This window comes from Caretta caretta, chromosome 15, assembly GCF_965140235.1.
Source record: "Caretta caretta isolate rCarCar2 chromosome 15, rCarCar1.hap1, whole genome shotgun sequence".
In the NCBI taxonomy this organism is placed as follows: domain Eukaryota; kingdom Metazoa; phylum Chordata; order Testudines; family Cheloniidae; genus Caretta; species Caretta caretta.
In genome coordinates this window covers 8,527,689-8,550,275 of record NC_134220.1, presented here as the reverse complement: position 1 = coordinate 8,550,275, position 22,587 = coordinate 8,527,689, and the positions used below count along the sequence as shown (strand labels likewise).

The following is a 22,587-nucleotide window of genomic DNA, read 5'->3' as shown; positions in this document are numbered from 1 at the left end:
GACACAAAGTAACTTCCTCCCTCCCTCTTCTCCCGCGGCCTGTCAGGCTGGGGCGACGGGCGCCGCGGGTCCTGCGCCGGAGCGGGATCCGGATCCGGATCCGGATCCGGATCGGGAGCGCGTTGCGGGTGGGTTTCGGTTCCTTTGGTGCAGGTGACAGGAGCAGGGAGGGGGCGGGTTAGCGGCGCTGTAGCTTCCGATTCGGCGCTTCGGAATCAGCGACTCGGTTTGGGTTTTTTTTGGTTGATCCTTTTCTGAGAAAGGAGGCGAGGGTATTTCCCCCCCGTTGGATATGGGGGGAGGGACAGCTCGGTGGTTTGAGCATTGGCCTGCTAAAGCCAGGAGTTCAAGCCTTGAGGGGGCCATTTAGGGATCTGGGGCAAAAATTGAGGATTGGTCCTGCTTTGAGCAGGGGGTTGGACTAGATGACCTCCTCAGGTCCCTTCTAACCCTGAGAGTCTATGATTCTATGTAGACAGGCCCAGGAAGCTCCTGGGGTCCCCATACACCACCCTTGTTTTAGGAGCATGCCCTGGGGGGAATGGGGCTGGTCAGGGAGGAGCGGGCTGGACCGAGACTGGAGGGCATGCTGGCTTGGCGAAGGTTCCCTCTCGAAACTAGTGTCTTTTGTTAGAGTGCCTCTATTTCAGGCTAAATCTGTGCGTAAAGATAGTTAGATGGACCTGGCTGCAGCTGAGACTTCCCTTTGCTTTTTAAGGTTACAGAACCCTCCTGAAGTGTGTTCCCCCCTAAACAGCTCGGTTTAAACATTTGCTCACGCAGGGAAAGCTGCGGCTTTTCTCTCTGTGTTTAGTCCCAAACTCCTGGTGAGGATTTTAAGCGATAGCTTTTATGTTCAAAGGGTTTTTTTGTTTTGTTTTTTTAGTGTTCTTCCAGCTCCTCCAGAGACTTCTCCGGCTGGTTCAGTGTGCAGCTGATTGATGCACTCCTGGAAACATTAGTTTACCTCTAGGAATTCTTTACATTCCCCGCCTAATGGAGCAAGTGCAGTGGCTGAAGGATAAATGAGAAAAATCCAGGGAGAATCAGAACCTGATGCAGATAGTGCAGCAAGGGGAAAAACCCAACAGAGCAGTCTCAGTGAAGGTGCATATGGGAATGGTGCACTTTCTGTCAATGGTGTGGCGCAGGCTGCTGAGGAAGCGTTGGGTCCTGGGTATTGTATTTGGACTCTCCCTCATCTATTTCCTTACCAGTACCTTCAAACAGGTCAGTATTGCTTTTCTTCTTTGTCTTTTCCCCCCTCACTGCCCCATTTCTCTGTAAGTCAAGGCCCAGCCCTACAAAAACACTTAATGTCAAATATGGTGCTTATTACTGCTGGAAGCGCTCCCATCGTATGACTACAAATTTGAAACAAGTATTGCATCTGGTGATGGCTGCAGGTTTGGGCCCCTTGTCTGTAAGCTCCTTGAAATAGAGAACATCCCCCCACCCTGCCCTAAGTAAGGGTAAGTTTACCCTGTGTAAACTTGCAGCACATCATTAGAGATTTTAAAAATGATTTCTCTTGCAGGTTGTAAATTATTTGTGGTGTTTAGCAGAGTGACCTAAAAATAATATGCTGAAATACTAAGATTTTTTTTTAAAACTTGTGTTAATGATGGATCTCAAAATCTTATCATAGGTTCCTTTTGTTCCACCAACATCTTCAGTAAGATTTAAGGGGTACTGTTAGTAAGTTAGGAGCCTGAACCTGAAACTTTGTGTCAAGTGAACGTTTTACATCACTAATACCTTATAGCAACGTGTTCGTGGGATCTAAAGGGCAACTGGAAAGTTTTATGGGATCAAAGTATTCTCTTGTAATGTATGTTGTGAAATGCCATTCCAAGCAGGATAACAGCATTGTGCATAAGGGCCAAAAAGTAAAACTAACTGCTCCAAGCAAAGGCCCTAATTCTACATTAGGAGCCATGCAGGCAAAAGGGCCTGTATTTGTAAATCTGGTTGAAGGATTGGGACCTCAGTGAGCTGCCGAAAGAGAGCAGATATCATAAATGGTGAAAACTAATGGGAGCTGAATACTTAACTCCCTTAGGTGACCATGAAAATCTCTACATGTGTAAATTCATTATTTTCTTAAATGAACTAACCTTCTTTTATTAAAGGTCAGGACATTTTCCCCCCTTGTAAATGAGCTTTGTTTAAAAATATCCCTGAAATTAGGTCTTTGTTTAAAGAAAAATACAGATTCCTGCTGGTGAGACTTGCTCTAGAATTGTTACAATCTTAGGATAAGTCCAACATGAGGCCTAAATTTCTTGACGCCTGTTGTATTTTCTTAAGCAGCACCCACATAAAACCCTATTCTTTTGGTCTGCAGAGCTGCTTTAAAGGTGCATGTGTAAGATGGGTTTCCAAAGGCAATCTTGAAATGTTTTGAGTATCTGTCCATCCTCAAATGGACCTCGCCTGGCTGGTCTTGAACTGCCTCTATCATATATCACAACATCTTTATTTGAGGTGAGGTAGAAAAAGCAGCTTTGTTTGTCTGACCTGTCTGGAGCGATAGTAGATCTTGCAAGGGAGTGTGTTTTAGTGACTAGAACATGGGGGCCAGGTGTCCGGATTCTTGGTTTCTGCCCTGGCTGCCCCACTCCCTATATGACTTTGAGTAAATCAGTTAAGCTAAGCCAAATTTTTACAAGTGGTCAGTGATTTTGGGTGCCGAGCATCTGCAGGACCTGATTTTCAGAGGTGCCGAGAAACTGCAGCTCTTTTTGACCTAAACTGAAGTCCTGGAAGGGCTGCACCAATGAAAATTAGACCTTAGGTGTTTCAAGTTACCCAAAGTTAGTGAAAAGAAAAAGAGTTCTTGTGGCATCTTAGAGAGTAACAAATTTATTTGAGCATAAGCTTTCATGAGCTACAGCTCACTTCATCGGATACTTCTGGAAAATGTAGGCTTTCAGTGCTATATGTCTCAGTTTCTCCCATCTTTAAACTGGGAACACAGCTAACCTCTCCAGAAGTGGGTAGCAAGGCTTACTTCAAAGTGAACACTGACCAAGTACTTTGGGATCCTTGGATGAAAGGTACTACAGAAGTACACATTTTATTGTTCTTAGTGTCCCTGCTTTGTAAAGATGGCTGATGGGGGATGGAAAGGAGAGAGCATTCCTTGTGTTACTAGGAAGAGGGTGAAACAACTTGTAATGTAGGTTACTTAGAGAAGGGAATGCTACTTTTATGGCCTGAAATAATGTCTGAGGAACATTGTGTTAAATAGTTCTGCACTTAATATCTACAGCCCCCTTAATTTTTATGATGCTGGTTTAATGTTACACGCAATATGTGGTAAACCACTGTTTTTGACTGTCGGTGTGATATCTCATACTATGTTAGTTTCTTGCAGTTTCCTTCTGTCTTGGGAATTGCAACAATTAGAGCAGGGGTCTCAAACTCAAATGACCATGAGGGCCACATGAGGACTAGTACATTGGCCCGAGGGCCGCACCACTGACCAACCCCCCGCTGCCCTGGCCCTGCCCTCACCCCACCCCTTCTGTGAGGCCCCACCCCTGCCCTGCCTCTTCCCACCCCTTCCCTGCCCTGCCCCCGGTGCGCACTGGGCCGGAGCCACTCTAGGTAAATGCTGGAGGGGGCGCGGGGGTCTCGGGGAGCTGGCAGGCAGCAGAAAATAATGCTGCAGGCCGTGAGTTTGAGACCCCTGAATTAGAGTTTAGCTGAGGGAATGGAGCGCAGAGTTGAGTAAGAGAAGGGAACTGTGTGTTAACTTGCATTGCTGTGGTTTGTTGCAGGAAGAGAGGACAGTACATGATCGGAATCTTCTCCAGGTACAGGAACATGAGCCCATCATGTGGAAGGTGCAGTTCAGCCTGGGAAATAGCAGTCAGCTGAGTAACCAGTGCAGAAATTCTGTCCAGGGGAAGCTATTCGTTACGGATGAGCTGGGTAAGGCCACTGATAAGAGCCTTTCCTGCAAACCATAATGCTCAGCACTGTTTGTACCCTCTGATCTTTGCTGGGACCCTCAAGTAGCAATTCCCTCCACTCTCATGCATTCCCACTAGAGTAAATTCTTCTGTTGTAGAAATGTTGACTCAGATTTAAGAATTTTATTAAGATGTTAAAAAAAAAAAAAAGGTACAGAGTTTAAGCATAGAAGTTTCTGGTTATCAGGGAATAACATACAGATTATCAAGGGGTGTGAAGTTCAGTTTAAGGAATACATAATCTGCAATATCCCCTATTGGGGTTAAAAGGTTAACGGGTCAAAGTACAGACACGGAGATATGCGGGTACGTTGTTCATATAATGGCTATTTTCAGCTTCCTTGCAATAGGACACCCCCTTGAATTGAAGCACGGGATGTTCAGTAATGGCTGTAGGTACTTCTGGGGTGAATGCAGCAACTATCTTAACAGCACGCCAGAGGTAGTTGCATACATTCCTGATCACCCTTCACTTCATCTGGAGACCATTTTCTATTATAGGGAAGTAGCATTTGAGACATTTCCCATAACAAAATAATTTACTCTAGTGGGAATGCACTAAAGTGGAGGGATTGCTACTTGAAATTTGAATTTAGCCAGGACAGTAAAAACTCCAGTCATTGCAGTTTTACGTATTTTTAAAAACACCATGCTTGGAATTTTGGTTCAGTGTTGACTTGGGGAAGTGAGTAGAATGCTTTCTGCAGGATTCACCTTCTGTAGCACTTAAATGGACTCATCCAAATTCTGAAGCTGACCCCATCCCTCCTTAGCTTCTGAGATCTAACTGGTTCATAATGTGAGATGGCTTAAGTGTAGGCGACATTTCCACCCTAGTTCCTTTTCATGTTTTATTGCAACAAAACCCTAAGATCACTGGCCACCCATCCTTATCAAATGGTCATTTTAAAGTTGTTTGAATGTATCTAACTGGTCTGCCCCAATAGGAATGCAGAGGGCATATTTCATAATGGCATCCATTAGAGGTAAAATACATGCAGTTTTTCTTTTAAAGGTACACTACAAACATCATCTTTCTTTCTTTTGGCTTGTGTGAAAATGATTCACGACTTGCTCAAATGCTCAACTAACCTCATTGTTTTATTATTGCAAATCTGTTTTTAAGATACTTACAAGGGCAGTTCCCCTTTAAGTTCTCTGACTCACTCTTGAGTACACTGCCTTGTTAAGTTAATCAGCAAGCTCCCTCTGTCCCAAGCCCTGTCATGTCCCCCTTTGCTCTATGGAGATGGGGTAAGTGGGTTCAGAAGCAAGGGGGAGGGGGACACCCTGACATTAGCCCCCGTCTTCTTCCCTCCTGCCCCCCTCCCTCCCCAGCAAGCAGGAGACTCCAGAGAGCAGCTCCAAGGCAGAGGGCAGGAGCAGCACATGGCAGCGGGGGGGAGGGACAGCTGAACTGCTGGCAATTGGTAGCTTGCTGGGCGGCTGCCGCTCAGGGAACTTAGGGGAGCAGGGAACTGATAGGGGGGCTGCCAGCCCACCCTGGTTCTAAGCCCCCACCAGCTAGCTCCAACGGGCTGCTCTTCCTGCAAGCAGTGCACAAAGCGGACGCCTGCCAAACGAGGTTAAAAGGGAGCATTGTGCAACTTTAAATGAGTATGTTCCCTAAGTGATCAGCAATGTAACAACGAAACAACGTTAACCAGGATGACTTTAAGCAAGGAGTCTTGTACAAGCTTCTCCCACAGACAGCTTTGCAATGCACCTTGCTCTTGTTGTTCCAGCACTGGGCTTTTCTTGACGAGAGGTCGTCATCAGTCATGCAAAAATTGTGTAGTAGCTTTTGTGATGTATGCAAGTAGAGACTAAACTGAGATCTACTGCAGGGTTCTCAACATTTTTCTTTCTGAGGCCCCCCCAAAAGGCTATAAAAACTCCACAGCCCACCTGTTTTTTTTCTGCATATAAAAGCCAGGGCTGGTGTTAGGGGGCAGCAAGCAGGGCAATTGCCCGGGGCCCCATGCCATAGGGGCCCCTGCAAAGCTACTTTGCTCAGCCTTCAGTTTTAGCCCTGGGTGGTGGGACCCAGGGCCCTGGGCTTCTGCCCCATGCAGTGGGGCTTCAGCTTTGTGCCCTGGGCCCCAGCGAGTCTAATGCTAGCCCTGATTGGCGGACCCCCTGAAACCAGCTCATGGCCCCCAGGGGGCCCCAGACTCCCAGTTGAGAACCACTGGTTTACTAAACTCGCTGTCACTTGTGAGTCAAGCTAGGATTTGAATGCCAGTCCCCAAAGTTCCTAGTTTACACATTCCCTAAAACACTGAGGCGATGCTACTTCTTCAGAAAGGTTCATAATGGACCTACGCAGTTAAGCCTCCTCCTAAGTGACAAGTCCGTTTCGTATGCAGGGTATATCTAGACTGTAATCATGGGGCATGATTGCAGCGCAAGCTGATATACCTAAAATAGCTTTAATTTGCTAATATGGGACCCGGAGCAATGAAGCTGCTGCAATGTGAACGTCAGTGCCGGCTAGCCTTAGAAGTACTTACCCAGGATTTCAGTTGGATTTGTGCAGCTCACACTGCCACGGCTTTGCTACTCCGGTAGCCAAACTAGCAAGATTAAAGATAGTTTGGGTATGTTGGATCAAGCGACAATCGCACCCGGGGATTACTGCAATCGCTAAACAGTGTGTATCTGGGACAGGGTTCTTTTTCAGATTGAGAGGGGCAGTGATCTATCTGGAGAAGTATTGGGTGAAATTACTGTAACCCCTTCCCCCCCCCCCCCCCCCCCCCCAAAAAAAAAAAAAAGCACTATGGCAAATTAGGAAGAGTGTAAGTTTTGGTCCTTAGAATGTATTTTAGTCCAATATATTTATCTACAAAGTATTATTATAGTACAGACTGGCCGTAAGATTCAGTATTTCCAAATAGCATCTGCTGGGCCACCTGGTCATATCAGTCATTGGTGTACAGCAGCATTCCTCAAAGTTGGCTGTTCTCAAATGATAGGGTCCTAATCTTGTACATGCGCTCCTTGTGAGAGCCCCGTTACGTTCCATGCCCCTGCTCCAGTGGGAGGCGCAGCAGAGTGGATTCTATAAGTTACTCCTTTTTCCTCTGTTTTTCAGGCTATGTCTGTGAAAGGAAGGACGTGTTGGTGAACGGCTGTTGTAACGTCAATGTGCCTAGCGCAAAGCTCTATAGTTGTGAGAGCTGCCTGCCCAACGGTTGTTGCAGCGTGTACGAGTACTGCGTTTCCTGCTGCCTGCAGCCCAACAAGGTGCGTGGAGCGCCTCTTTACTTAGCCTGTTCAGACGGCCGGCCACGTGTGTACGCTCATGGTGAGGGGACCTGGACATGGGGGAAAGCCTGCTAGGACCCTGTCAGAAATTGTCTCACAATAACCGCTTGAGCTCTGTGGAGGATGGAAAGTCCATTTTGCGAGGGATTTTGAGATTTCTTCATTCCAGTTAAGAAAGAGAGGCAGTAAATTTCAAAATTCTCCATGAAAGAAAATTTTTGAAAAATCCATTTGTCGCCATCCTCCCTCTGAGTCCGGGTGCCCTCTTGGCAGCATCCATCAGTCAGTGTGTCCATTGGCTGTTCTACCTTATAGCCACATAATCACCCAGATATCATTTCAGGTCTCCAACAAGGAGAAGTCAACCACTCCTGCAGTCAGCTGGTAGCCCTGGCCTCCTGGCAGGGTGGGCACAGCACAGTCTCGGGCTCTGACCCTCTGGGTGTGGGCAAAGCACTTCAGCACTCTGTGGCCCGCTGCCTCCTGGCTGGGGCCAGTAGCAATAGGCTAGAGCTCTGGCCTGCTCAGCATGGGCAGAGCAATTAACGGTTTATAGCTCTCAGCCTCCTCGATGGAACAAACAGCAACAATTATCTATGTTGCTGGCCTTCTGGCCTAAAGGTTAGTGCACTGCTAGCCTCTCACACAGGGCTGGGGGTAGGGGATCCGGGCCCACCCTGCTCCACCAGGTCTCAGCTCAGGGCCCTAGCAGTGGCAGGCAATCCCGCCACTGGGTTGGCAGGGAAACATGTGGTAGCTGCCTCACATCCCGGCAGCACAACCAGACCAAAATCTTCTTTCCCTGGGCTACTTCCTAGCAGTTCCTGCTGTCGCTACTCCATCACTGCTGGGACCTGGCTCTCAATCTCACAGTCAGGCAGGCCTTCCTCTGGTCTCTCCCCAGGGTCTTCCATCTCCTGGGGCAGTGGTTTGCCTTTTCTCCCTGCTGCCTGTCGCAGGCTCCGCTGAGGGCTCAGCTCCCTGGGAGGGACGTCTGCCTCCTTTCCTGGTGTAGCCACAACTGAGCCGCAAATAGGGCGGGGTGGGGTGAGGTTGGTGGTGCCCACCAGGGGGCGGTAACCCTCCTTGTATGAGAGGGAGGCCACTCTGCATCATTATTTTGAGTTAAATCAGTACATTTCCTTTTGACAAGATTGAAATGTTTCAGTGCACCTTTTTTATGTAATACAAAATAAAAAAAAAATTCAAAACAAAAAGTTATTTCCAAACAGAAAAAAATCAGTGTTTCGTTCCAACTGTTTTGGATGTTTTGATGTCCTTGGAACTCTGTTCCTGGTTTTTCTCCAAAATGAAATTTTGGCAAACTGGCGTCATTTTTGTTAAGTATTCTGATTTTGACGGAACCGTTTTCCAGAGAATGCAAAAATGTCAAAGTTTTTTTCAACCCGCTGTAATAACAACGTCTTATACTTGTATTACACCTCTTATCCCAGAGGATCCTTCATAACTTTCCACTGCCTGTAAACTTATTTTTGGATGCTTAATAATAACCAAGTGTCAGGTCTGTAGGATGCCAACAGATGTCACCCTAAGACTGCAAGCTTATACCAGTTGACTATTCTGACATTCAGATACCTCCCCTAGAGAGGTGCAGATTGGATCAGATGTGCAACAAAACTGGCATCAGACTTTCAGGGGGAAGGACTGCTCCTTTGCCACTTAGGGTGCTTAACCCAAGATGCTGGTGGCGGAAGCACTAGAGTGAAACGGAGAAGACTGCTGCTGCCAGCATGTCGGGTTAAGCACTACGTGCCTGCTCCTTGGTGTTGGTTTGGGGGCAGCACTGTGTATGTGAACAGCAGAGGCATGAGGCTGAATGAGCTTGGGGAGGTTGATACCTGGTAGCAGGGAATGTTGGCTTGGACAAACACAAACCCCTCTCCCTGTAGTGTCTGAGTGCCATGTAAACATTGATGAAGCTTCTCATGAAGTACAGAAGGGAAGTATTATCCCCATTTTACTGATGAGACATCAGGGAAAACCGAGGCATTAAGGGACTCTGAATCAGGAAATGAGCCCAGATTTCCTTCTTGCATCACAGAGCTGCGGCCACAAGAATATCTTTCTTCATGACTCAAAGCTCTCCTTTTCAACGATCTTGCCTGGTCCTTGAGTATTAGCACTGCAGCACTTCCCTACATTCCATTAAGCAGGCACAGTCCAAAGCTACTTTGAACATTATTATTAAGAAATGGAGCACTGAGAAAGCATTGCTAATAAACCTTTCAAAAGACAGTGTGAGAAGAAAAGTTTGGTGAAATTGTTCTACTGTAACCTTAATTGTCAAACTCTCAGTGTATGCTAACAAAGAAATCCACTTTTCTCCATTCCCCTTCCGTAACTAACTTACATAGGTGCTTATTATTTCTGCCTCTCTCAGCAACTTCTCCTGGAGCGTTTCCTGAACAGGGCAGCTATCGCTTTCCAGAACCTCTTCACGGCTGTGGAAGATCACTTTGAGTTGTGCTTGGCCAAGTGCAGGACTTCATCACAGGTCAGATGCTGCAGCATGTGAAGTGGAGGAGGGAAGGGAGGTGCCAAAAATATCTGAGAAGGTGGTGTTGATGCTCTAAATGTATGGGTTTGTCTTTACTACGGGGAGATCAATGCTGCTGCAATCGATGCAGCAGGGGTCAATTTAGTGGGTCTAGTGAAGTCCCACTAAATCGATGGCAGAGCACTCTCCGGTCGACCCTGGTACTCCACCTCTCCAAGAAGAATAAGGGAACTCGACTGGAGAGTGTCTCCCATCCACGCAGAGCAGTGAAGGCACCACTGTAAGTCGACCTAAGCTACATCAACTCCAGCTACGTTATTCACATAGCTGAAGTAGCGTAACTTAGGTTGACTTACCCCAGTAGTGAAGACAAGCCCTATATTTCTTATATGTGCACATGTGAGTGCATGTGAGCCAACACTTGTACGCGTTGAGGTTGTCCTTGGGAGCCAGTCTTGGGAGAGAAGTGAGTAGCTTTCTCACTCAACTAGGGGCATAATGCCCTGCTAGAGCAGTACAGAAATGGACACTGACTTGTTCTTAGCACTAGAGACATGCTGTAAAGGGACTACTAGACTGAAATGCGGCCAACCAAGTACATTAGTCTGCCTGTTTCCCCAGCAGCTTTAGTAATCCTATATTGTACTGTAAAGGAAACAATACATCTGGGTAATCATCACTGTAAGTCTGCTGACTGTAGAAATTTTAAGTGATGTTAAAAATACCCAAACCAATGCTAGGTACTTATAATTAAAACCACCACCATTTCAAGCCTGTTTGGTTAGCAGAAGTCTTGTTTTAAGCAAACACGGTACCTGTTGGAAGTTGGTGGTGAGGTGATACCCCCACCTTCTTATGGTGTACTTAAGCAGGAGCTCGTATTACAAAGTAGAGATGATGCCTGAACCATAAATGGGGGATGATAGCTCCAAATGTCTCTAGGTCTTTGGGAAGGGGAGATCCAGTGTCTTGACTCTAGGTTCCTCTGCTATACACTTCTATATCTCAAGCACTGACTTGTTTTGTTTGTTTGTTTTTGAATAGAGTTTGATTAGAATGTGTGCACAGGAACTGGAGCGGTCTGACTCCAGCCTGCTTGGGTATTTACTCTAAAGGAGCTTCTGGCTACAGTTCAGCGACTGTGTGTTGTAATGTTGCAAGTAAATTTTTTTTTTTTTTTAAGCTATGCTCCGTAGATACTATGATGGTGTGTCTGTGAAACAGCCATTGCCATATAAACACTACAGCCGCCTTCCCTTTGTGGGAGAGGAATGAGGTATTTTACACTGGAGAGCTGCTTTTTAATAGCACATGTTGTTCCTAAGGGCTTTTCCCTCTCTTTCCAACAGAGCGTGCAGCACGAAAACACCTACAGAGACCCCATTGCAAAGTACTGCTATGGCGAGTATCCCCCTGAGCTCCTGCCTATTTGAAAGCTGCAAAATATGAACTTACATGGGGAAAACAAACTGAGGACTGGCGTCCGGAACAGCAAGACAAGAGCTTAAACTCTCATCTTGAGATTTCCAAAGACAAACAGAGTGATTTGCAATCTCAGCTTGGGACTTATTTCTGTGGGAAAACCTCTCCTATTAAGAGGGAAGAACAGGACAGACCTGCCATGGATGGGTGGGGAGGGGGAATCCTTTGAATGGTTTAATCTAACTGAAGAGTTACCATTTAGGATACACGCAATGGATTTAGACTATAGATCAGCCTAGAAAAGGGCATAATACAGCCTTTCATCTATACATAGAAGTTAAATTATATTTCCAAAGAACATGGACTTTAGACCGACTGCTGTAGATATGAAGAGGGATTTTTTGTGCTTAAAAGGTAAAGAATGCCTATGGAGCTTATTTCCTGGAGGACTTTTCAGCATCCACGATGCAGACTTTATATGTAACTATGAATTATTTATTGGGTTTATATGGAATAGTTGAAAGTATTGATGTTTCTTGTAGCCATTGGCTGACTCCTTCCAATCCGTAGATTATTCTGGAGAAAGGTCATCCTTCATCTTGACCAAAATAACTCATCTCTCCCTTCTGTCAGGGGTTGTTTGTTTTTTTTTTTTTTTTTTTTTTACTGGAGCCCACCATCATAGTATTTGTGTGCCTCCCACTTTAAACTGGCAGAGCAAAGTGCCCTCTGGAATTCATGGAGCCTTCAGTTCCCATAACGTGAGAGAGAAGGGAGAGCTCTGCAAGGGCTGGGGCTTTTTTGTGAATGGACACATATGCCATCCTAGCTAGGAAACCTTAACTAAAGAAAGTCTCGCAGGGTAACCTGTAAGTCCTCCAACTCTTGATTATTCAGATCTCCTTGCCTGAAGAACTGAGGCTTCTACTGCTGGTGCTGCACATCAGTGTCGCTCCAAAATGCTTCGCTCCTGGTTGTGCAGGGGCAGAAAGCAGAAGAACTGAGGTGTTTTGGGATCCTGATTGTAGTGAGATCCTGATGTAGTAAGTAATTAGACTAAAATGTCACGTGGCTCTAGCCCTCCTCTGAAGTTAGATTAGCAGCCATTTTTGCAGTAGTTCTATTAACAGCTTATTAATGACGTTCCAGCATGGGGTTCTGACCTGCTGCTGGGAGGACTCTCTGGGTTGAGATTTCAATCTAATTAGCGTGCTAATTGAACACAATGTTGATTTCCCCCTGCAGTTTCCTATCTCTCTCATAGGCTGCAGTTTAAATCTTTCCTTCTGATGCCTCCGCGAGGCCAGTCTGAAAGAAGGGAGTTGGGAGAAATGTTTTTCCCGTCCTTCTAAATGCAGAGAGAATTTGTTTCCTGAAAGTCAGACTCCCTGGCACTGAGCCAAACTGGGCAGTTCTGATGTATACAGCACCTCACTCCTGTTCTCTTCCGCTCTCGGCTCTACCATATCTGTGCACCTTGTGTATTGCCATGGTTTGGAGTTTGTGCTCATGTATATAAATACCTCTTATTCCTCCCTTGGGATAAAGCAATTTACCCAATTAAGAAATTAGAATAATGTGGCCGGTATTTTAGGACATCCCGTTGTTAAAATATTCTTTATCCCATTGCAGGGTGTTCTGGTGTACTTATAGTTAAACTGCATGTGGCATAAGCGAGAATTAAAAAGTTGCCAGCCATCTCTGATACGTGAAATTGTGAAAACTCACTTGCATTTTTTTCCTTATCCTTTCCCAAAAGTTTTCAAATGAGAGAAGGTCTTGGAAAATAAAATGTCCCTGGCCAGCACGTCCTATGGAAAGTCTTAAAAACTTGTATCTCATGGAGCTGTGACAGCAGAATTTTATCTGGTCACAATCCTTTCTCCCATTTGCTGCCCTTCTATGGCAACTTGCTGGAAGAAACATCATGGTACATAAAGTTGTATGTCTGTGCTTTTGGGTGGGCTTGGAGAAGCATAGTACTAAGGCATGGCAGCTGCCTACTGATGGGCAGATATAGCTGTGCTGATAAACCTTTACTGGCAGACCCCCCAGTGGAGATGCAGCTTATACTGGCAAAAGGACTGTGTTGCCAGTAAAACTGCATCTATTCCTAAAACTTAAGTTGACTGAGCTACGTTACTCAGAGGCGTGAAAAATTCACACCCCGAGAGATGTATTTAAGCCAACCTAACCCCCATGGTAGACGCAGCTAGGATGACAGAAGCATTCTTCCATTGAGCTAACTACTGCCTTTGGTGGGGGGTGGATTTACTACAGTGAGGGAACAATTCCTTCTGTCACTATAGCAAGTGTCTGCCCTACAGTGCTAGAGCGTCAGCTGGTAGCATGTGTCATGTGTACATAGCCTCAGGCTTTTGCCTACATAGCTGTGTGGGTTGGGAGTGTGAAAAAATCACACCCCTAACCATCATAGCTATGCCAGCAAACAAATGTAGACCAGGACTTTGAGAAACAATGGAGCATGAAGTCTAAGGAGAGAGCCAATGTGATCATCTTAATGTCAAAGAAGGTGTCTGGTGCTTTGTCCCTGTACCACCCCACCACCCCCAACCTGTCTTTTCAGAGAGGACAGTCAGATTTGTCTAAGGCCTTGTCAATGCTGAGCTGTATGTTAACACTTCTCACAAGTGCACAACCATGCCAGCACAGCTCTAGTACAGTGCGGCACCACCAGGCCCTGGCTCTTCTTCCTTCCGTGTCTTCCTACTTAGACTGAGTTTTTAGGTTAAACAATGTGGTTGTAAAATACCTTAATGCTTTGTCTACACTAGACCCCCTGTCACTGATATCACTGGTAGAATGGCGGTGGTAGGAAATTGTAAGAAAAGCTCAGCCTATACAACCATAGGGGAATCTCTTGGACGCTGTCTAGACTCGTGAAATAGGTGGAGTTTAGAAACGTGTTAGGGGACCATTGTCAATTCTGGGAGTACCGTGTCCAGCTCATGCATCTGTAAAGGTGTCTAAGTCCTGTCTATGCTAGGGGCCAAAGGGTATGTAAAAAGTCAGCTAATGTGTTTTAAAACCTCACTTGTTTTCCTAGTCTTTGTGTGCCCTTGTACTATGGGGTAGATGGAGCAAAACAATAAATCCAGATAAAGCAATAGGGTGAGACGTGACAGTGAAGGTAAATATATTCTAATCAAGGAAAGCAGGTGTGGGCAAACAGGAAACCATTTTTTTCTTTCCGTTCCATAAAGAGAAATAACATGGTTTCTCTTAATAGTCTGAAAAAGGCAAAGTGTGAGAGCTAGCCTATAGAAACTTATTCTCCGTTGAGAAATCTGAGGTAGCTGAGTGCCAACAGAAGATTCCTGCAGTGGGGTATAGTAATACATGCCAGAAACGTATCCTTCTTCCATTCGAAGTATCAACTTATTACCACGTGACTAAATTTTATATGTTGGTTATGAAAGTGACAGCTGCATTATATGACATCTAGTGATTCTACCTGTCAAAGCAATCAGCTGAGCAGAGTTAAGATTCCTGGAAAACTTGTCCTGTGCTTAGAAGAGCTTGTGCACGATTCCTTTCCTGCAAATCCTCAGCTCGTGATGACTTGGAAAAGGGTAGTGTAAAAACTGTGCAGGGACCAGGGCTGAAGAGAAGCATGGGACCTCTTTTTTTTCTGAGCTTAATAGAGTGAAACGGTGAATGGGCAAATGCAGAGTCTGGCTTGGGACCCTCACTGAACATTGGATGACCATGGCTTTAGCATTCTCGCCTCTCAATCTCGCGGAGTCTCTTAGGTATTTTGACTATATTACAGTGCAAATTTATCACTTCACTTCCCTTATTGATAAGTTTTTAGGCTCTGGACCCTTGCAGTAGTTAACATGTGGTCATAGGATTAAAGAATTGAAAAGCTTTGACTATAAAGCACTAGATACAGCAACTGCTAATATCCTTTTACTTCTGACAACCTTCTACCCTCTCTTTGCCTTCTGTCTTCTTTTTGCTGACTCTGAGCTTTTTACGTAATTAGCCCATGGATTTGTTTTGTGGTGGGCTAATTGTTTTGCTCCTTCAGTTCCAGTCTAATCATGCCAATTTCCTTTATCAAATTTGCATGCAGGATTGATACTTTTTCTCAATCTTGGCAAATTGTGGGGAGGAGAATCCCTTCTCCCCTAATGAGTAATCTCCAAGGGGTTAACAAGTTCAGTAAATTGTGGGAGTCTTATAAAAGGGCCCTGTGCATTCCCATTATATCAGTGGGAAACTACTGTAGGCGGCGAAAAAGAAAAAAACAACAACCCACAGCCTTATCTGCTGGAGATGAAGGGAAAGCAGAAGGCAAAATGGTGTTGGTTTCTGTCTCTCATTACTAAGGACTCCCAACCACACGCTTCTGGCTCTTAGCAACCTGCACTCTATATATTGTGCTTTCTAACACTGCACTGGTCTGACTCACTTGGCAGCTAGTGTAGTTTTTAAACCACAGCTTCAGCTAGGTTGGAAATATGAATTTTTTTCAAGGATGATTAAAATGGCTTTAAAATGAAGGACACTTGCGGTAGCTTGGATATCTCTGGTGCAAACTGTAATATGAAGGTTGCAGAGGGGAGAGGAGTGGGTAATGTGGCACACTTTCTCCCTGGCTGTTGAGAGCCTGCTGTTTGAAAAGGAAAACCAGATAGCAAGCACGACGTGGTTTGAGAAAGCAGAATTTCTTGTGTACAGGGAAGACCACACATTACTGTTACAGATGGGACTGAGCAGCAGAAAGGAGATCCAAAGTATTTTTGGATGTATGTGATGCACATAGCTGAGATTGCGGATAGCTAGTTGTAGAGACAGATCATATCTGATCTTCTGCCAGTTTTGTGGGAGTTTCAGATTGGGCCCAGCTCTCCTCACATACAATAAATATTTTTTACCACAAGGTGCAGTCCGTATGACCAGCAGATAGAGCACTGAAGTGAGAGCCAAGGGACCTGGGTTTTATTTCCAGCCCTGTCACTGATCTGCTGTGTGACCCTGGGTAAGTCACTTCATCTCTCTGTTTCCCCTCCCCGTTTTGTGTCCCTTTTCTATTTAGATTGTAAACTCTTTCGGGCAAGGACTCCATCTATGTACAGTGCCTAGTACTATTGGCCTTCATTTCAGATGGTGCTCGTGGTCTTATTTTAATACAAATTATACCTAGCTCTTGTGTAGATTTATAAGTAGAGAGTGCAACACTCTGATAAGAGGGTGATAAGGGAGGGTATAACTTCCTGGAAGACTGTCTGGGTAGCCCAAACTGTTCTGCAAATACACAGTCCTGATCCACACACGGCATGAAAAATGAAGCTTCCAACTGTGTAGACTGCCACTCTGTATGGAGGTTGGAAAATTACATCCTATTTCAAATGTATTAATGTGTCCAAATCACATTTTCAGGGCCCCTTTGTAGTAATTTACATGGCTCTGTCATCCCAGCAAGTAAACTCGTTCATACTTGGATGGACAGTTCATAGTTTGCATAATATATAAACTTGAAATCCCCATATCTTTTAAAAAGTCCATGGCAGTTATGAGTAATCAATTCAACACACCTCTTACTTTCTTCACCCCCTCTTTACTTTGATCAGTTTTTGTTGAGATCAACTGCCAGGAAGGCAGGCTGAGGCTAACACCAATGTAACACCATTGATCAGCCAGCAGAGGTTACTATAAGACTTAAGTAGCATTCTCCCATTCAGGATGAAGTCTGGCATGTGTCCCTTTGAGCTATTGAGACAAAACTTCACTTGGCAAAAAACAGAAACGCTTTCTGAGTGCAGGGGACAAAGGTGATCCATGTTCCTCAAGGAAATGTGCAATTCCTCCTGTATTGCCAACTCTTGTTCTTCAACAGTACTGCAGTCAAAGGGCAAACAAACCCACAAAACCCCCAAAAAGTTAAGGCTGCTTGGGTTTTTAACATTTCACCCTCATGCTTAGGTGTTGTCATACAGAGTGTGTCAACTAGAGAAGTCACTGGTTTGAGGCAGCCTAATTCACAACCACTGTAATAAAGAAAAGTACCTGACCCTGGGAGAAACAAAAGAGATGGTATCGCACTACACAGCAAACTGCCAACAGCTCAGCAATGACAAATGTACCCCTCCGATCAAGCCCCAAACAGACAATGAGTAACTTTCCGAGGCGATCTTACTTACTTCTGATGGATAACTGCCAGTATAACTGTCTCTTCGAGCTTGTCATGCCCACAAAGTCTCCTTGACTTGACCTGTGTGCATGGAGGTAGCAAGGACTGAATCCGCAGTACCGAGCCAGTCTGTTGATTTGCTTTTGCAGAGCAACTGCAAGTCCTGTGCGGATTCGGTGCAGCGAACGCTGGTCAGAACTGTCTGGTCGGGCAGGGCTGGAGGAGTCGTCACAGGAACGCAGCTCCAGGAGTAAAGCTGAGAGCGGACGCGCTCAAATTCCAGTGAGATGTACCAGCAAGAGTCCCGCCCCCAGCTCCTGTTCTGACCAATGATGGTCAAGCGTTGGTGGCAGCCTTCCCGCGTTTTTCTTGCCCCTCTGCCCCCACACTGTCACTGTGGGTAGGCTGCTGAGACCTGCTTCCCCTCTCCAGGAGCCTCATCGAGAAGGGGGCAGCCAGCCTCAGGGAGCGGGAGAACCGCTGAGAAAATTCTCTCCTGCCCTAGTGCAAAGACAAATGGCGGGGAGGGGACAACCCCTCAGCTGCCCCTTTCCACACAACCGAGTGGGGTAGCAAGGGAGAGTGGAGACGTACTCAGCGCTCCCCAGCCCTGGACCCCGGGACAGAAGCAGCTACAGAAGAAGGGTGACACCCTGGTATCTGAGAAAAGCAGCTGCTAGGAGGGGACGGGAGAGCAAAGCCCCCCTCTTTTCCCCCAGCTATCACCTGCCTCAGGACAGTGGGTGAGTTCTGAGCGTCCTTTTGGTTTTCAAGTCCCCTCCACCCACTTGTGTATCCGTATACTCAGGGCTCAGACTGGCAAAAGGAGGGTTCAGAGATGCAGCCCCCTTCCACGTCATGGTTGCCTGAGGCCTTGTCCACACACACACACACTTAAATTGGCGCAAACCCCGGCAGGGACGCTCTTATTCTGCTCTAAGAGGGGCTTATTTAAAGTCAGTTTAAACCTGCTTCTAGTGGAGTTTAAGCTAAACCCCCATAAGCTCGGTTTTAACCGAAACAAGCGGGCACACAGAGGGCCTTGTGCACCCGTGTAATTAAAGCGGTTTAAAATCACGCCTTTAAAAAGGTGCAACTCTGGGCCTAGGCAAGCCCTGTGAGGTCCTCTCCCATTCCAGAACACTGGAGTGCTGTGCGTCTGCTCCAGCTCTTTCCATTCCTTTATTTCCTTCATTACCTGACACCCACCATCACCATTTCCACTGTCTCCTTTCTGGATTCTTTGCCTTTCCTTCAGGCTCTATACCTCTCCCCACCCCCACTTATCGGGTATTTCCTCTACTGTTAGAGGATTGAAACAGGAGAGGGGGCTCTGACTGCACGAGGGGAGCTCTGTTCTTCCAAGATAGGGGAAGGATGGAGGGCTCCCTTCTGCTTTTGAGATGGGGAGCTGGGCTGCACCTTCTTTCTCTTTGCTTTAAGCTCCTCCCGCCTTTGATCTTAGATCTGGTGTCACAGGCAGTACACGCCAGCACTGAAAGCACAGTGGTTTTGAACTGGCTTCCTCCACCCACCTATGCTTTTGAGGGTGGGATGCAAAAGCATCATGTTGTCGTATCTACAGAACCTGTCAGCACCCAGACAGTCCATGGTATTTTCAGGCAAGCAACGGCTCAGCCACCAGTGCTCTGAGGTAGGATGGGATGCAGAATGTGGATCTTAGTATTTGTACTTCTGTCGACCCTGGGAGCCCCTCAGCCCTGTAAAAAGAACAGGAGGACTTGTGGCACCTTAGAGACTAACAAATTTATCAGAGCATAAGCTTTCGTGGGCTACAGCCCACTTCATCGGATGCATAGAATGGAACATATAGTAAGATATATATATAATATACACACACACACATGCAGATAAGTTGGAAGTTGCCATACAAACTGTGAGAGGCTAATTAGTTAAGATCAGCTATTATCAGCAGGAGAAAAAAAAACTTTTGTCGTGATAATCAAGATGGCCCGTTTAGACAGTTGACAAGAAGGTGTGAGGATACTTAACTTAGGGAAATAGATTCAATATGTGTAATAACCCAACCACTCCCAGTCTCTATTCAAACCCAAGTTAATGGTATCTAGTTTGCATATTAATTCAAGCTCAGCAGTTTCTCGTTGGAGTCTGTTTTTGAAGCTTTTCTGTTGCAAAATGGCCACCCTCATATCTTTTACTGAGTGGCCAGAGAGGTTGAAGTGTTCTCCTACCGGTTTTTGAATGTTATGATTCCTGATGTCAGATTTGTGTCCATTTATTCTTTTGCGTAGAGATTGTCTGGTTTAGCCCTGTATAGACATACAACAAAAAGATGGACCCTGCCCCAAAGGGTTTACGCTTATTTTTTCCGGGTCAATAGGTCCTATTCTTTCTGCATCTTACTGAGGACCTCTAGATAGCTAAAGAAAGAGAAGGGCCACTGGTTATGAGATCCTGGCTCAATGCCAGCACAGTTTATTGCATGTTGTTTGTTTGTAAGGGGAATAAGACATGGGGGGGGGGCAAAGTACTATGTGGGCTCAGTAGTGCCTCTTGACACTTGACTATTTCAATATTTTTTTAAATGGTGAAAGGACTCAGTAATGAGACATGAACTAAATCCTTGCGAATGATCAATTGAAACGCTCTTTTGGGGTTAGAGCTTTACAAACAATTGACCTGGAGCTAGCTCACTTCCTTATAACTGCAGCTTTAGGTTGAAAAGTTATTTTTTAAGAATATCAAGAGGGTTTGTGATTTCTGTGTCTCTGGTGACTCCAGAGCAAGTCTTTCTCAGTGTACAAGTAGAAAGATGCTTTTTTGAACTGCCTGTCCTGCAAACCCAAACTGGGATTGGAGAGTCAAGCAAGGATCTTTCTGGACCATGCGTAATCACCCATCATAAAGGTTCTGCAATTGGAAATGAGTTAACAATTCTGCTGATACATGAGCCAGACTAAAATCCAGCTCAGTATTACTGAACCTGAACAGGTTTCAGAGGAACAGCCGTGTTAGTCTGTATTCGCAAAAAGAAAAGGAGTACTTGTGGCACCTTAGAGACTAACCAATTTATTTGAGCATGAGCTTTCGTGAGCCACAGCTCACTTCATCAGATGTGTACCGTGGAAACTGCAGCAGACTTTATATACACACCTGAACAGTCAATCATGAGTCAAAAACTCATGAGATTGACTTAAATCATAAGATTTTTTTTTAATATTTATTTTTATTTGCATTTTGACGTTGGAACATTTAAGGTTCACAGTTTCAAGCTTTCCTCTGCAACTATGAGGTCTACAATCTTTTTCTTAAAGGAAAGCTGGGTGTGTCAGGTAATGATCTAATTCCAGAAACTGGGGCTTTAGGAGAAACACTAACTATCATAAGACTCACAATAAGATTATAAGAGGTGACACCACTGAGACCTAAGTTAGTTCTGCAGATTAATGAAGTTAAAACCCAGCTTCCTCTCTCAGCTCTGTGCTGATTCAGTAGGGCTAATAGGAATAAATTAAATTGTCATTCAATAAGAAGATCGTTGGAACACGCACCAGGAGCAGATCTGTTAAATAAGCTGTCACTTACACAAAGTCACTTTTCTGACCCTAATAATAGGTCTTCGGGTCCTACAACTCAAAAAAATGACTTAAACAAATTTGACCCATCAAGGGCCAAATCCAGAAGACAGGATTTAGGGCTAATTTAATGAGTGTTTTGGTTGGGTAGGGGGATGAAGGTTTTAAACTGAACTGGGATTCTCCCTGGCATCGTTTTCAGCTTGATCCCATTTCAAACAGCTGAGAGATTCATTCCTGAAAACTAAGGTTCGTGATAGAAACTCTGCAAGGGACAAGGTCATTAAAACAAACTAAGCTATTTGTGAGCACAGATGAAATGTTTTTGATGTCCCACTGTGTGCACTTGTCACAACCATGCCACATCAAGGTTCGAGGGGGAAAGCGACTGGCTGGTAGTTGCTTAATCAGATGGAGATGTTGATTTTCAGGTAACCAAGTCAGGGTGAGGTTTGCGTGCTCTGTCGCTTTTAACATAATGAATATGCTTTTGCTTGTTTCTCATGATGGTTGCAGCAGCAGCATGTGATCTGTGTCACTGTCAAAAGGAAAGTGAGATGTAGTTAATACAGAGCTGCACAACAAAGAAATATTGATCAGGTCTCTCCATGCTATGCTTGAGTATCTGTAGTGGCAATGGATAGCGCAGCAAATAGGGATGGCAGAACAAAAAACATTGTGTCCCAAGATCAAGGACATGATGGGACAGGCCATGTAGCTTCAGTGTTGAGCAGCACCAGTGTGGAAACAATTCAGCTCCCATCCTCAAGCGTTTTCCCCCAAGACGCTAAATCCAAGTGAAGTGAAAGACACCTTGTTCATGTCATGAATGTGTCTCAGATATAGTAGCTATAGTGTTAAAATCAGAGGCTCGCTAAAGACAGGCTAGAGCAGATTGGCTTCTCCAAAGAGTCCCCACATTTGGTGACTCCAGACACTAAAATAAAATCAAGTAGTTTATGCTTTGGTCAGTCCAGGTCAGGTATACTTTATGTAAGACATTAAGCAGTTTTAGGAGTTACCAGAGCACTTCAAAGGGAGTTGTAAAATGGGTTTTGTGCTGCATCATACTGCACTGTCTACAGTAGTTATATTGCAGCTTGAATGGACTATTATATATTTTGACAGGATGTTTTATTCTAAGATATGTGGTTTCTTTATAGAATTTTTAAATTCTCTTTTTTAAAAGCAAAAAAAATGAAACAAAAAACCAAACACATTAGACGCTAGTTGTTACATAATCAAAAAATGACGGCTAAAGTTAACTTTTTTTTAACTTGACTCAACTTGTGTTTCTTAAATTTACTGTCAAAGGCACCCAGGATCTTGTATTCTTTGGTTGGAATTTTTATGATCTACATAAATTGACAATTTATGCTTTTAAGTTAATATTTAGCTATTTAAATAAGCACTCTCACTTATTTTCTCTCAGCAGTTCCCATTACAGTCAATGGGTGCTCAGCACTTCTGAAAAATGAGGACATTTATTTAGAAGCCTAACTTTAGGGTTTCATTTTATGACTGTGATTTTTAACAATAAAATAGCCTACAGTCATCACATGAGATCATAATAATTCACAACTATTTTTATTAACTAACAACTGACAAAGGGCCCCTTAAGTTGTCTGCAAGTGCAACATATCTAACTGTTCCTTCCAGTCAATTTCACTTAACAATGGA

The 22,587-nt window shown here is 44.9% G+C and overlaps 1 protein-coding gene across 1 annotated transcript; it reads left to right on the top strand.

The window, feature by feature from the left end:
- SPRING1 (SREBF pathway regulator in golgi 1) lies at positions 1 to 12,904 on the top strand. Its single transcript, XM_048821065.2, has 6 exons — positions 1 to 128; positions 887 to 1,230; positions 3,786 to 3,939; positions 7,078 to 7,229; positions 9,652 to 9,765; positions 11,118 to 12,904. Exons 2-6 carry the CDS (start codon positions 1,057 to 1,059, stop codon positions 11,199 to 11,201), a joined length of 678 nt encoding a protein of 225 aa, XP_048677022.1. The 5' UTR covers positions 1 to 128; positions 887 to 1,056; the 3' UTR covers positions 11,202 to 12,904.
- Positions 12,905 to 22,587: the final 9,683 nt, after the last annotated feature.

Bases quoted from the DNA above. Each gene is read 5' to 3' on its own strand.
- SPRING1 (XM_048821065.2), top strand. From the start codon at position 1,057: ATGCAGATAGTGCAGCAAGGGGAAAAACCCAACAGAGCAGTCTCAGTG. The intron at 7,230-9,651 runs GTGCGTGGAGCG...TGCCTCTCTCAG, and splicing joins GCTGCCTGCAGCCCAACAAG to CAACTTCTCCTGGAGCGTTT. The intron at 9,766-11,117 runs GTCAGATGCTGC...TCTTTCCAACAG, and splicing joins AGTGCAGGACTTCATCACAG to AGCGTGCAGCACGAAAACAC.